Source organism: Rhineura floridana, chromosome 7 (assembly GCF_030035675.1).
Source record: "Rhineura floridana isolate rRhiFlo1 chromosome 7, rRhiFlo1.hap2, whole genome shotgun sequence".
In the NCBI taxonomy this organism is placed as follows: domain Eukaryota; kingdom Metazoa; phylum Chordata; class Lepidosauria; order Squamata; family Rhineuridae; genus Rhineura; species Rhineura floridana.
Window position 1 is genome coordinate 98,378,760 of NC_084486.1, and position 14,902 is coordinate 98,393,661.

The 14,902-nt window shown below is 41.7% G+C and overlaps 1 protein-coding gene across 3 annotated transcripts in view; it reads right to left on the bottom strand.

Annotated features, from left to right (window-relative positions):
- The window catches only part of FARP2 (FERM, ARH/RhoGEF and pleckstrin domain protein 2), a 125,236-nt gene extending 110,871 nt beyond the window's left edge, over nucleotides 1–14,365 (bottom strand). The window contains exons 1-2 of one of the 3 annotated variants that reach the window (XM_061636655.1): nucleotides 13,980–14,362; nucleotides 4,404–4,636 (exon numbers count right to left, since the gene is read on the bottom strand). In XM_061636655.1, the coding sequence (XP_061492639.1) occupies nucleotides 4,404–4,607 (204 nt within the window). In that variant the 5' untranslated portion in view covers nucleotides 4,608–4,636; nucleotides 13,980–14,362. Of the gene's footprint in view, nucleotides 1–4,403; nucleotides 4,637–13,695; nucleotides 13,850–13,979 lie in introns of those variants that run through there. The other 2 variants (XM_061636656.1, XM_061636657.1) reach the window with 2 other exon arrangements.
- Nucleotides 14,366–14,902: the final 537 nt, after the last annotated feature.

The window sequence follows — 14,902 nt, forward strand, 5'->3', positions numbered from 1 at the left end:
AACAAATGCACTTTCTCCACGTAAATAGACCTCACATTAGCAGTAAATTTATGCTTTGATAACAAAGCACAAAAATAAAATACAGAAACAGGAGAGCAGGTATTGAGTAAGGGTGGTGGCGGTTACTAGCCACAATGACTAAATTCTGCCTCTGCTGTTGGAGGTGCTGTGCCTCTGAGTACCAATTGCCGGGAATCATAAGTACAGAGAGTACTCTTGTGCTCAATCCTGCTTGCAGGGTTCCCATAGGCATCTGGCATTGTGAGGATGCCTGATCCATCAGGGCTTTTGCTATTTTCTTATGAGGTCTGGACATTCATTACAACTAAAAGATGAAACTACTTAAATGTAAAAGCAGTAGTTCAACCTCACACCAACAAAAGAGTAGGGGAGAGTTAAGTAGTGGTTCCAACATAGGTCATGCTTACTAAATGCAAAGCATGAATTCACAGTAACAATTAACAGCCAGTTATGGAAAGAATAAAAAGTGCAGTTGTAGAATGAAAGAAAAGGGTTAAACTTCAAGCTGCAAAGAAGTATAGGTATTTCTTTCTTAGAAGAACAGAAGGAGAAAGTGGTTGTTTGCCAAGACATACACAGCAACACTCTTGCAGCCACCCAATGGAAAGGGAAATGGTAATGCAGTAGGACAATGCCAGCAGTTGGGCACCACAACGGTTTAAGGGATATTGAATGAAGAGACATGGAAGGAAGTCGGTGGGGTAGGAGGGCAAAGTATGATGAAACCAACCAAAGTTACTTTGATTGTCTGCAGAACATCATTTGACTTGGACATAGTGTGTTCAATAAACCACTGTTCAAATCTAACAGGGTTCAAAAATGGTTTAACATGACGTGTGAACTAAGCCAAAGAACAGCCAAGCCACTCGCCAATGCAGTTGCTGATTAGGGCACTGCTAGGGAAAACATTTTCAATTACTAAAAACACCTCTCAAATATTATTTCACTTGAAAGTCAGTTCTAAGGAAATGCCAAGTACTAGCTAAAGCCCAAATTTTGCTACTAACTAGGAGTTCATGGGAAGTAAAACAGTTGTTCTCAAAAACAGTTTCAAAAGAAAGTCAAACCGTTAACAAAATAACAGGCTTAACAATATAGCAGGCCAAATAAGAGGGAGAAAGGAAAACCAATTTTTTAAAAAAAGAACCTGTAATATCTACAGCCATGAATTACAACTCTCTTCTAAGGGCAGATAAAAATAAGCTCAAGACAGTTTATTGGCCATATTTAGACTATTCAGAATCATGACAAACATCTGGCAACGATTCTTTCTGGAATTTTGTCTATTTTTTCCTACTCAAGCAACAGGACACTGACTATACTGACTGCAGCACTTTGATTATTGTAGCATGGCATTTAATAGGTTTTTAAAGACTTCATCCTCCTACATTTTGCATATTTAAAGCTGTTGATGCTTTCATATCATAGAGCTTCATGCAATAAAACCAATACGTTATGGAAGAATGACCAGAAGAAGAATCAGAATAAGAAATAGCTTCTCCCTTTAAGTGATGTCTTTTTTCTTCTTCGGGAGCAGTGTAAAATACTGGCCATTTGTTAAATGCTATCCCAAAAACTATGACAAGTAGAATGCAAATATTGTGAAATAGTAACTTCACAGCACTAACTCCTACAAAATGTTTCCAAGCAGTCAATTGATGAAATTATTTTCACATATTTTTCTTCCCATCAGTCCAAATCATCAAACTTGTTTCTGCTTTAGCCTAACTGCACAGTTTTGTTTGTGTATTTATGTTTTTACATCTCCCTCTAGTTAGCAGCTGATTTTTTTCTGTATAACCACAGGAAATCACAGGCTCATATAAAAACTTCCAGATTACTTCCTGTATAGCTCAATAAACCTTTTACGTTCCAAAAACAGGTCTTGATTTTAGACCTCAAGAATATGGTGACTCATGGTCAACCACATACAGATTTGATTTCAAGTAAATCAAGATATATAAATAGCAAACCTAAGACATCAGCAGTTGAGGCTAAATGCTCTCCCCTCAGCGGTACTTGAAGGAAGATACAATAAAATCCCATATAAAGATCGTCTATGTCAGTGCGGAATTGGTGAAATTGAGACTAACGCTCATGTCCTATTTCGCTGTCCGAATTATCACTCTATTAGATCTCACCTAATTTTCCCTATTTTAGACCCCCATCTGTATCAATCAGAATCCTTTTGGATGGACTACTTACTATCTGACCACCATCCAGAGGTAACTTTAGCAGTTGCCAAGTTCAGTTTGATTGTTATAAATTCTAAGAAAAATAAGCAAAAAATGTCCTTATAAACTCTACCCGAATCTCGAAGTGAACTAAACTCTCACTACTAATTTTAGTAATAGTTTAACTCACCCTTGCTTGAGACTTATACATGGCAGTTTGGTGATTTTAAATACTTATGACTCATACTGATGTCCCCTCGAACTTAATTATAATCATAATTTTAAGCCCTTTTTTGTGATCACGATATATATTTATTACGATGTTTGCAGTTTTAAATGTATTTAACCATATCCAATCCCATGTAACTTAAATGTGTTTATCTATGGTTGGTCTTGTGACCGTAATAAAGTGATGATGATGATGATGACATCAGCAGTACTGTATGTAGTTTTTATACATTTGTCTGTTGAAGTTGCACACAAACCACACATGACACTACACAGTAATAAAATATTGAGTATTATAATCCAACTTTAATAGATATTTGACAGCAAGCCATTTTCATTTGTAGAAATCAGCCTACATCAATAATTTCTGGCAACAAGCCAGGAAAACTAAAAACAACTTGCAACACCTCATATATAGAATAGTCAATTTAACAAATCTAAAGAAAAATTATCTTGCAATTATGAAAAAAATATGTTGGCCAAAGATAATAGTTTTAATACCCAAGACCTTCTAAAAGAATTTAAGAATTATTTTTCCACTCTCTTCATGTGATTGCAAGATATACTCTGTATATGCATGAAGCATTTGCACCCCAATGGCATGCCAATGTATTTCATCATGGAGCCACAGGACAGTAGAGTCACCTCTAGAAAAAGCCCTCCTCTAGTCCTGCAAATCACTACTCAGAAGGTGGATAACACTGAGATACTCAAAAGAACATACTCAGTTTTCTTTTAATCAATACTGGTGATGGTCCCACACACTGAACCACCATTTAGCACTGAGATCACAAAGAGAAAAGATAGGGTAGGGGGAGAATTCATACAAAACACAGTTACTGAAAATGAAGTGGAGGTCTTTCTCTACTACAGTGCATCTGAAAATGTAGGTAACTGATCTGCATCAAGAAGTGAAGGTGTCCTTTAGTACGATAACCAACTCAAACTGCCTACACCAAATGACACATTTGGGAAGCTCATGTTGTGGGGAAAATGTTTACAAGAGACACACATTCAAGATAAAATCTGTACTTCTTCAGTTACAAAACTAAATATGAAGTTACATTAGATCTTCTATCAGGAACTTTAAGCAAGCTCTTCTGAGGTGAATTATGTAAGAGAATTTCACCTAGCAATGTTTTGAGGCCTTTATGACAAAAGGAACTATACACCCACTTGTAATGGAGACTTATTTCTTCAGACACGTAGGACATGTTACCGATAAACATGGGGGGAAGAGGCATAGGGCTTTTTTTTAATGATAATCTAGTGTTCTCTCTCTTCTCCAAGTTCTCAAAGTGAAACAACAGAACAGATTCAATTAGACCATTCTTAATACTACACAGGTGCTACAGTATTCCTGTCTTTTATCAATATAAACACAAGCATGGGGAGAGGGAGAAAAAGAGAGAGTCAACTGGCCCTAGCTAAGGAGTACACTGCCTCTATCCTCAAGAGGGACAGTGCCTTCCCTCTTCCAGCCTTCACAACATGTAGAGATCTACTAGCAGACAGTCAGGGAGGAGACCAATTTGTTGCCTCTTTCTCACATCTTCCTTACCATTAGTTAAACACAGAGAAAATGGAGGGGGGAGGGTCTCTCCCCATTTGCCTTAGATTCCACCCCCTTTCAAAAACAGGGACACCTGAGAATACACTAGTCCACAGGACCACCTGCTTGCATGGCCACATACAGAATATATGGCAAGGTAAATGCATTTTAAACAAGATGGTAATCCATTATTGTTAAGGAGATAATTAATTAAATTAAATATGGCATTTGATTTGATCTAGCGATTCTTATATTAGTAACTTCACATGTAGTTCCGGCCTCACCAGAATAGCTAAAGACCTTTTAACTTGGTTTCACGTGCATTTTCAGTAATTCATCCCACCTTCTCAAATGAATCCCTTTTCCAAAGGTACTTTAGACTTCTGTTGCACACAGACAAATATCCCAAGCTATACTGAAAGCTTTACCTCAATATCAAGTATCTCCACAGCGTTGTCCAGAAGTTTTATCTTGATCTGTAGAGACCTCTCATGTGTTTTAGAAGATGTTGCAGCTATGGCAGAGGAGAGGTTCTGTCCAGGTTCCAGGGTGCTCACTCCAGAATTTTTCTGGGCTCCCAAACGAGATCCTGGAGTCTGCAGTACTCTGTAAGTGCCTTCTATCTCCCCCATTTTTCGTCATCAAGCAACAATGCAACGAACTAAGAGGGAAAAATACAAAGGAGTGTTTTTAAGAGCTTTAAAATAACTTAATATGACACTTGTAAAGTCACCATTCATTTTTGCAAAAACAAGATTCTGCTAGCTGTTGGAAGCCATTTTACAGCTCTGTTCACTCACTGCCCACACCCAGTGAGGCTTTTGGCGTAATTCCATTTGTTCAGCATGCAATTGTTTGTAGTTTGTAACATAACATTGTATTCTGAACACTGAGATATCAAAATGAAGCTGGTACACACATTCAGGATAGAATTCTAAGTATAAACACCAGCTTAAGGGGGCCAAGAAAGACCTGGTTTAAGTGCATGTTCTTCTTGGTATGCACAATCAGGACACAATTTTATATTGTGGGCAAACACCACACCTGTTTTCCAAGAAAGATGTAAAACATATTGAAATTCACTTTTTGCAACAAGGAGACTTAAGATTGTTGCTTTACTAATTACTTGTTGAGGAGAAATCTTATCTCTGCAAGAGCTCACTCTGTCATCCCCCTCTTGCTCCTATGCCTTGGATGAAAATATAAATAAGTGGACTGTACTAGATTGATCTGAGTGTGAAACCTTTCCCTTCCTAATCCTGCAGTCTGTTCCTGGATTGAAGTAGGGGCAAAATTTGGGGTTGAGAAGTCCAACATGCCCACAATCCTGATCAATATTGGTTGCAGATTGATGCAGCAAGACAGGAAAAGACAGAAATAGCACGAATTCTGCAACATTTTAGCATGTGTTCTATATTGTTTTAAATTTTTAAATTGTGTTTTAAATTGTTTTTAAAAGAAGTATTTTAAATTGTATTTGTTTGTAGTTATTGTAAACCGCCCAGAGAGCTTCGGCTATGGGGCGGTATACAAGTTTAATAAATAATAAATAAATAAACAGATAAAACCTCCAGTTTTAGTGAGGATGCACAACAACCAGAATAAGTCAGTATATGGAACCATCAAAACTCAAACATACGCATTACAGCACATTGCATTTTGTTTTAGATTACTCTATATCATAGTGTATCACGTTAACAAGTATAAAAAACTAGCTAAGAACTCATCAATATGGAGACCATGAGTACTTCCAAACCTCCCTTCCTGATAACTCTCCTACCTTCTGGACTTAGTCAATCAACACCATGGCCCATAACATTCCCCAAGCTATGGTCTGAAGGCACATAAGGCCAGCTCCCTATGGAAGCTAAGCAGGGTCAGGTCTGGTCAATGCCTGGATGGGAGACCACCTGGGAACCATATGTAAGCTGCCTTGGGTTTCTATCATGAATGGAAAGGCAGGATATAAATGGAATAAAATAAATAAAACACCAGTTTCAGTTGCTGATAAGGTTTATCACTAACAGAGCACTGAGATTATAGCACAGTGAGCATTTTATAACTGATTCATACAATGCAAGTTCTGAAATGAACAGTAATATAAATAAGGTTGATTCAGATATTGAAGTTTGTCCTTTCATGACTTCTTTGTTCATTACTATTATTATTATTTAAATTTATATCCTACCCTTCCTCCCAGTAGGAGCCCAGGGTGGTAAACACGCTAAAACATGCTAAAACATCATAAAAACAGCCATTATTTTTTTTTTTTAATCTTTTAAGAACATCTTTTTTAAAAAGCTTTAAATACACCTTAAAAAGCAATTCTAACACAGATGCAGACTGGGATAAGGTTGTTGAAAGAGGAAGGTCTTCAATAAGCACAAAAAAGATAACAGAGATGGCGCCTGTCTAATATTTAAGCAGAGGGAATTCCAAAGGGTAGGTGCCACTACACTAAAGGTTCGCTTACATGTTGTACGGAATGGACCTTCTGATAAGATGGTATCTGCAGGAGTGTAGTGATCGACTGGGTATGCAAGCTAGGATTCATACTCACGTTTATTGGCCCCCATCCAACCCACCACCAAGTCCAGGCAGCGGTTCAGGGCTTGCACGGCCATTCCCAATTGAGACGTTACAAAGAAATAGATCTGGGTATCATCAGTGTATTGCTGACACCTTGCCCCAAATCTCCTGATGACCGCTCCCTAGGTCTTCATATAGATGTTAAGCAGTATTGGGGACAAGATGGTACCCTGCGGCACCCCACGGCACAACTGACAGGGGGCCAAAAGACAATCACCCAATGCTATTATCTCAAAACAATCCTGGAGGTAGGATTGGAACCACTGTAAAACAGTGCCTCCAATACCCATCTCACCAAGTCAGCTCAGAAGGATCCCATGGTCAATAGTATCAAAAGCTGCTAAGAGATCAAGTAAGAATAACAGAACTGCACTCTCCCGGTCCTTCTCCCTATAAAGGTCATCCATCAGGGTGATCAACGCCGATTCAGTCCCATAACCAGGCCTGAACCCAGATTGGAATGGGTCAAGATATTCTGTTTCATCCAAGAGTACTTGCAATTGCTGCAGCACAACCCTCTCAATCACCTTCCCTAAAAAGGGGGTATTTGCGCATGGGCGGTAATTGTCGCAAACCAATGGATCCAGGGTGGGCTTTTTCAGGAGTGGTTGGATCACCGCCTCTTTAAGGGAGGCTGGAACCACTCCCTCCCTCAGTGATGCATTGACCACACCCTGGATCCACTCGGTCAAACCCCTTCGGCAAGCTTTAATAAGCCAAGGAGGGCAAGGGTCAAGAGGACACTTTGCTGGCCACATCGTTGCAAGCACTTGTCGTTGCAAGCACATCATCAGGCCACATCAACTGAAACCGTTCCCAAGAAGTTGCAGCAGATGTTACACTGGACACCTCATTGGGGACTACAGTAGATGTGGATAGGGCATCAAGATTGCTACAGAGGCAAGCAACTTACCCTCAAAGTGCCTTGCAAACAATTCAAAGTGGACCTCCAAAGGGTCTAAAACTCCATTTCCTGGAGTTGATGTCAACAGACCCCTGAAAATACGAAAAAGCTCCACTGGATGGCTACTTGAGGATGCGATTGTGGCACAGAAGTGGGCCTTCTTCTCTGCCCTCACAACCACACAGTAGGCATGGTTATGAAGTCTTACTCGTGCCTGATTAGCCTCACAGCACAACTTCCGCCACTTGTGCTCTAGCTATCATCCAGCCTGTTTCATTGCCCTTAGCTCACTGGTATAGTAAGGTGCAAACTGGACTCCACAATACTGTAAAGGGTGCCCAGGAGCTACTGTGTCAAGAGCCCAACACGCCTCGTTGCTCCAGTGTGACAAGGGCTTCAACAGGGTCACCTGCCCTATGTTTCCCTTTCTCCTCTCTCCCCCTACATTTCCCAATGTGACCCCAAAATCTGTTCCAGTTAGAGAACCCTCTGAAGTAGTTTCTGGGGATATACTGGGGGCTACAAGGGGAAAAGAAGAAACTGAAGTCCTGCTGTACATGCAGAAATCTACAGTGCAATCAGGCAGACATCACTGGATGTCAACCATTAACTCCAAGTCTATCTTCTGGGAATACTCTGGAGCAGGTGGGCAGAGATCTGCAGGGGATGGGGTGGAGATGTAGGGGAACCCTTGTTGTGCAAGCAGAAATCTATTATGGAATCAGGTAAGCATCACTGGATGCAATCCACTGAATCCAGGTCTACCATCTGGAAACAACAGAAACATACTTATCTGGACAAGGGGCTTGCAAATGGAGATGTGATGAGTGAGCTTTAGTACAAACAAACGTATTTTTAGCAAGTTTGTTTAACTACTGCCTGCCCTAAGCCTCCTGACAAAGAGTAGGCTAATGAAAGATTTCAAATCAATAGTTTGGATAGAATCAAAGTACTTCTGCTAAAATAAACAACTGGATATAAATAGCATGATATGCTTGCAAATTCCAGTGTTGCAGTCCTCAGCAAAGTACGTGTAACTGCTGCAGACCAAACCTCAGCAATAATTGATGTATGTATTTTTGTGCCTCCCTTGCATGAGACTTGGGGAGTGGAGGAAGAGAAGAAGTGCAAGGTAAATGGAAGGTTACGTGTCAGGCATTACATCAACAGGAATATCTGGCAAGTTGTAAATGAAAATGCAAATCAACAAGAGAAAGCCCAGAAAAGGTTAAGAAAAGTATTTCCTCAATCTCCATTCTGGAAAACAGTTGTAATAAGAAATTTATTTCCATTCCTAACAATCACTTTTTTTATTGCAGAACATTCTCCAACACAATAGGTTGTCAAAGGAACTATCACAAATAGCTATACAGAATCTCTACTATACTGTACTCCCAAGCCTACAAGAAAAATCCATGTGTGCCACCGATACAGATGCAAATGCAAATCTGGACACACATTTACATCCTCATAGCAATGGTAGCTAACTGAGGTTCCACTGATTTTTTAAAAAAATTTACTATTCATTTCATATACTACTCTAAGCAGAGATCTCTGAGCAAGGATAAGGAATAAACAATAAAAGACTCCAGTGTAAAAAAAACCCACTCAACTGACAGAATACAAGTCCCCTGATCCATAGAGTGGAGGAGTTAGGATTGCACAGAGGTGCCTCCCTACCTGCAAAGAGCTCCACAAGCAGGGCAGGCACTTCCCACATGGAAGCTTTTGTTGTACCTGCAAAAAGCATTATGGGTGTAGTTCTATCACTGGCAGTGTTCCTGCTGGCAGTAGCTGGCAATAGGACCCTAAAATGGGGCAGAGGTGGCCTTGAATCCGCTGCATGAAGTCTACTACAATATAAGTAAATGTACTGTTTAGTAGACTAGAATAATTTGATAGAAAGAGTGTTTCAAGTATCAGACATAATGACATAGTACAAGACACTTGTAAGCCACACAGAGAAAGAATGGGTCAATCATGGTACTGATCCTCACTAGTCCAAGCAGAATACTGATTGACAAGATCGGTGCAGAAGAACAGTACAAAAGAGATTGGTACACTATTAACCAATTCTACTAGGTATTTATGTTTTGTAATTTTTCCCTTTATTTCCAGTTTGGCACTACAGTGTGAAACAACATGTGAGGGAAGGTAGGGCCTGGACAATCCCTCTAGGATGTTTTCCATTTTGCAGATTTTCAATAAGGAAGACATCCCCATATAGGAAAGACTCAACTGTGAAATTCACATGTAGATTATCATATATAATGATTGCACAGACAGGTATATTACAGTGTGTACACACTGTGGCCATAGCATCACTGCATAAATACATTCACACATATTCACACATAAGAAGAGCCTGCTGGATCAGGCCAGTGGCCCATCTAGTCCAGCATCCTGTTCTCACAGTGGCCAACCAGGTGCCTTGGGGAAGCCCGCAAGCAGGACCCGAGTGCAAGAACACTCTCCCCTCCTGAGGCTTCCGGCAAATGGTTTTCAGAAGCATGCTGCCTCTGACTAGGGTGGCACAGCACAGCCATCATGGCTAGTAGCCATTGATAGCCCTGTCCTCCATGAATTGGTCTAATCTTCTTTTAAAGCCGTCCAAGCTGGTGGCCATTACTGCATCTTGTGGGAGCAAATTCCATAGTTTAATTATGCGCTGAGTAAAGAAGTACTTCCTTTTGTCTGTCCTGAATCTTCCAACATTCAGCTTCTTTGAATGTCCACGAGTTCTAGTATTATGAGAGAGGGAGAAGAACTTTTCTCTATCCACTTTCTCAATGCCATGCATAATTTTATACACTTCTATCATGTCTCCTCTGACCCGCCTTTTCTCTAAACTAAAAAGCCCCAAATGCTGCAACCTTTCCTCGTAGGGAGTCGCTCCATCCCCTTGATCATTCTGGTTGCCCTCTTCTGAACCTTTTCCAACTCTATAATATCCTTTTTGAGATGAGGCGACCAGAACTGTACACAGTATTCCAAATGCGGCTGCACCATAGATTTATACAACGGCATTATGATATCGGCTGTTTTATTTTCAATACCTTTCCTAATTATCGCTAGCATGGAATTTGCCTTTTTCACAGCTGCCGCACACTGGGTCGACGTTTTCATCGTGCTGTCCACTACAACCCCGGGGTCTCTCTCCTGGTCGGTCACCGCCAGTTCAGACCCCATGAGCGTATATGTGAAATTAAGATTTTTTGCTCCAATATGCATAATTTTACACTTGTTTATATTGAATTCCATTTGCGATTTTCCCGCCCATTCACTCAGTTTGGAGAGGTCTTTTTGGAGCTCTTCGCAATCCCTTTTTGTTTTAACAACCCTGAACAATTTAGTGTCGTCAGCAAACTTGGCCACTTCACTGCTCACTCCTAATTCTAGGTCATTAATGAACAAGTTGAAAAGTACAGGTCCCAATACCGATCCTTGAGGGACTCCACTTTCTACAGCCCTCCATTGGGAGAACTGTCCGTTGATTCCTACTCTCTGCTTTCTGCTTCTTAACCAATTCCTTATCCACAAGAGGACCTCTCCTCTTATTCCATGACTGCTAAGCTTCCTCAGAAGCCTTTGGTGAGGTACCTTGTCAAACGCTTTTTGAAAGTCTAAGTACACTATGTCCACTGGATCACCTCTATCTATATGCTTGTTGACACTCTCAAAGAATTCTAATAGGTTACTGAGACAGGACTTTCCCTTGCAGAAGCCATGCTGGCTCTGCTTCAGCAAGGCTTGCTCTTCTATGTGCTTAGTTAATCTAGCTTTAATCATACTTTCTACCAGTTTTCCAGGGACAGAAGTTAAGCTAACTGGCCTGTAATTTCCAGGATCCCCTCTGGATCCCTTTTTGAAGATTGGCGTTACATTTGCCACTTTCCAGTCCTCAGGCACGGAGGAGGACCCGAGGGACAAGTTACATATTTTAGTTAGCAGATCAGCAATTTCACCTTTGAGTTCTTTGAGAACTCTCGGGTGGATGCCATCCGGGCCCGGTGTTTTGTCAGTTTTTATATTGTCCATTAAGCCTAGAACTTCCTCTCTCGTTACCACTATTTGTCTCAGTTCCTCAGAATCCCTTCCTGCAAATGTTAGTTCAGGTTCAGGGATCTGCCCTATATCTTCCACTGTGAAGACAGATGCAAAGAATTCATTTAGCTTCTCTGCAATCTCCTTATCGTTCTTTAGTACACCTTTGACTCCCTTATCATCCAAGGGTCCAATCGTCTCCCTAGATGGTCTCCTGCTTTGAATGTATTTATAGAATTTGTTGTTGTTGGTTTTTATGTTCTTGGCAATGTGCTCCTCAAATTCTTTTTTAGTATCCCTTATTGTCTTCTTGCATTTCTTTTGCCAGAGTTTGTGTTCTTTTTTATTTTCTTCATTTGGACAAGACTTCCATTTTCTGAAGGCTTTTTGCCTCTAAGAGCTTCCTTGACTTTGCTCATTAACCATGCTGGCATCTTCTTGGCCCTGGCGGTACCTTTTCTGATCTGCGGTATGCACTCCAGTTGAGCTTCTAATATAGTGTTTTTATACAACTTCCAAGCATTTTCGAGTGATGTGACCCTCTGGACTTTGTTTTTCAGCTTTCTTTTTACCAATCCCCTCATTTTTGTGAAGTTTCCTCTTTTGAAGTCAAATGTGACCGTGTTGGATTTTCTTGGCAAGTGGCCAGTTACATGTATGTTTAATTTAATAGCACTGTGGTCACTGCTCCCAATCGGTTCAACAACACTTACATCTTGCACCAGGTCCCGGTCCCCACTGAGGATTAAGTCCACGGTTGCCGTCCCTCTGGTCGGTTCCATGACCAACTGGTCTAGGGAATAGTCATTTAGAATATCTAGAAACTTTGCTTCTTTGTCATGACTGGAACACATATGCAGCTAGTCTATGTCCGGGTAGTTGAAGTCACCCATTACTACCACATTTCCTAGTTTGGATGCTTCCTCAATTTCATATCTCATCTCAAGGTCTCCCTGAGCATTTTGATCAGGGGGACGATAGATCGTTCCCAGTATTAAGTCCCTCCTGGGGCATGGTATCACCACCCACAACGATTCTGTGGAGGAGTCTGCCTCTTTTGGGGTTTCGAGCTTGCTGGATTCAATGCCTTCTTTCACGTATAGAGCGACTCCGCCACCAATACGTCCTTCCCTGTCCTTCCGATATAGTTTATATCCAGGGATAACCATATCCCACTGGTTTTCTCCATTCCACCAGGTCTCCGTTATGCTCACTATATCAATGTTCTCCTCTAAGACCAAGCACTCCAGTTCTCCCATCTTGGTTCGCAGGCTCCTAGCATTAGCATACAGGCACTTGTAAGCAGTGTCTCTCTTCAAGTGTCTTTGGCACTTGTGGTTAGGCCTGTGGTAATTTTGCTCTTCTGAATTTATATCCTGTGCCCCTGCTCTCACAATGCCTACTTCTAGGCTTACCCCTTTTAAAATTTCATCATTTCTTTGGTTTTTTTGGTAAACACACACACACACACACACACACACAACAATGTACCAGGAGGTTATGTGGAAGTGTTTCCTATGTACTTCGCTAGTAAGGTGGGTTGTGAACCTCAGGCTATAACTGAGCATAAATGCACAACTGCAAGCACTCAGGCTCCTCATTATATAGCTAAATGCTATCAAAGGATAGCTGGATTGCACAAATCATTAGGAATAATGATCTGAGCATATGGCTACCTAATTATGGTCCTTAAAAATAGCCTGCAAGTACTGTACAAGCCTTCTGGAAGAGGAAAAACCCCTCAAGTATAGCCTTTAAAACCAACGTCTTGGAAAAACTGACATATTTGCACCAGATCTAACATAATAAGAGCTGCATGCGCCAGGTGTTAAAAATCGAGATCGGGGGAAAGTCATGTATCTGACATACTTATTTAGGAACATAACTTTAACTTACACAATTCAAAAAGCTCGAATGGGAAAGCCAACGAGAAGTTATCTTTTTTTTTTAAAGGCAGAAATATTAGTCCTGGGAAACGCTATTCAAAACGCCCCTACAAACCTCCGAATTGCACAGCACACTTTTCCAATACCAAGTTGTGAGTCTGGCGAGGCACCTGGACAGCACCCACCGAAAACCCTTTCAATACCTATCAGGAGGGGACTCGATGCTGCTTGTCCTGCCCCGCCCCGCTTAAGGGAGCAGCGGAGATGGCATAGAAATAAGCTATACATATCACATACGGCCGTGTTTTTATCCCGAGCAAAGGATCCGGTTTTCAGCTGTGGAATTCACACCCGACTGGCCAACCCTACTTCTTCCGAGTCCTCCTGGGCCATGAATCTTATGAACCTCCCGATAGGATGGTGGCAACAGCCGAAGCGAAAGGGCTACGTGGGTAGGCCCCCAATACTGCTTGGAGGAATTGTGGGCGTCAGCCCTGACTTCTACAGGTCCCCACCTAAGGATAGACCGCACCTCTCTCAGTCCCTAGGTCGCTGCCTCCCCTCCTCCGTCCCGCTCTCACCTCAGACCAACACCTCAATCGACGACAATTATGAACCCTGTCGCCGCGGCGACACAGCCGAGTTAGCCGCGCGCCCACTTCCTCGCACTCGCGCCTACTCTGCTTTTTTCCTTCCCCTTTGCCCGCCTCAGGAGGCCATTCCCATCGCCGCCGCCGCTCTTGCCAGAAACGCTTCTCTCATTGGATGCCGCGAACTTCCCGAGGCAGGGCTTCAACTGCCCTTTTCCACGAACCCCAAGTCGGCAGCTTCGGCGGTGGGCAGGACCTAACAACAGTTTGGGAGTAATAAACCGGGCGAGGAGTTCCAGCAAGGCGACGGGTAGCTCGGAGAAAAGGTGACGCCGAAGTTACAACTTTTACGCTAGAGCACTCCCAGCGCCACAGCAACAACAGCGCCGTACGGGCACTGAAGACAAGCTAAAGGCCTTTCTCCGAATGTTTCTAGGAACGCTTTTGCCCGGCGTAGTATGCGTTACTTAGAATACTGTTTTTGCGGGATTAATGCAGAGAAGGCGGAAGAGACCCCTGAAGCAAATGAACATGATAGTCAACGACACCCCCCCAAAAAAATTCACATGGTATTTAAAAAGCTTTACTTATCATAAGGAATAATAAGTAAACAGTGTTTTCACAAAATACACTCTTCTCATTTTAAATATCACCACGCCCACTCTTGTTAGGGAGAGAGGGGACACTCTCCTAGCTGCTTACTGCGTTAGATGCTGTCCCATATCGCCTTGCTATTAGACTCCTATGTAATCCCACGATTATCCTAATCTTGCCCAACCCACTATTCTGCTATTTCTGTCATCACCCTACCGGAGTGAAACTTGATTGAATTAAGTTTTTCTTTTTGTCGTGGAGAGGAGAGGGAAGGGGATAATGAAGGGAAGCTGAACTGGTGAAAGTGACAAGATTTTCCT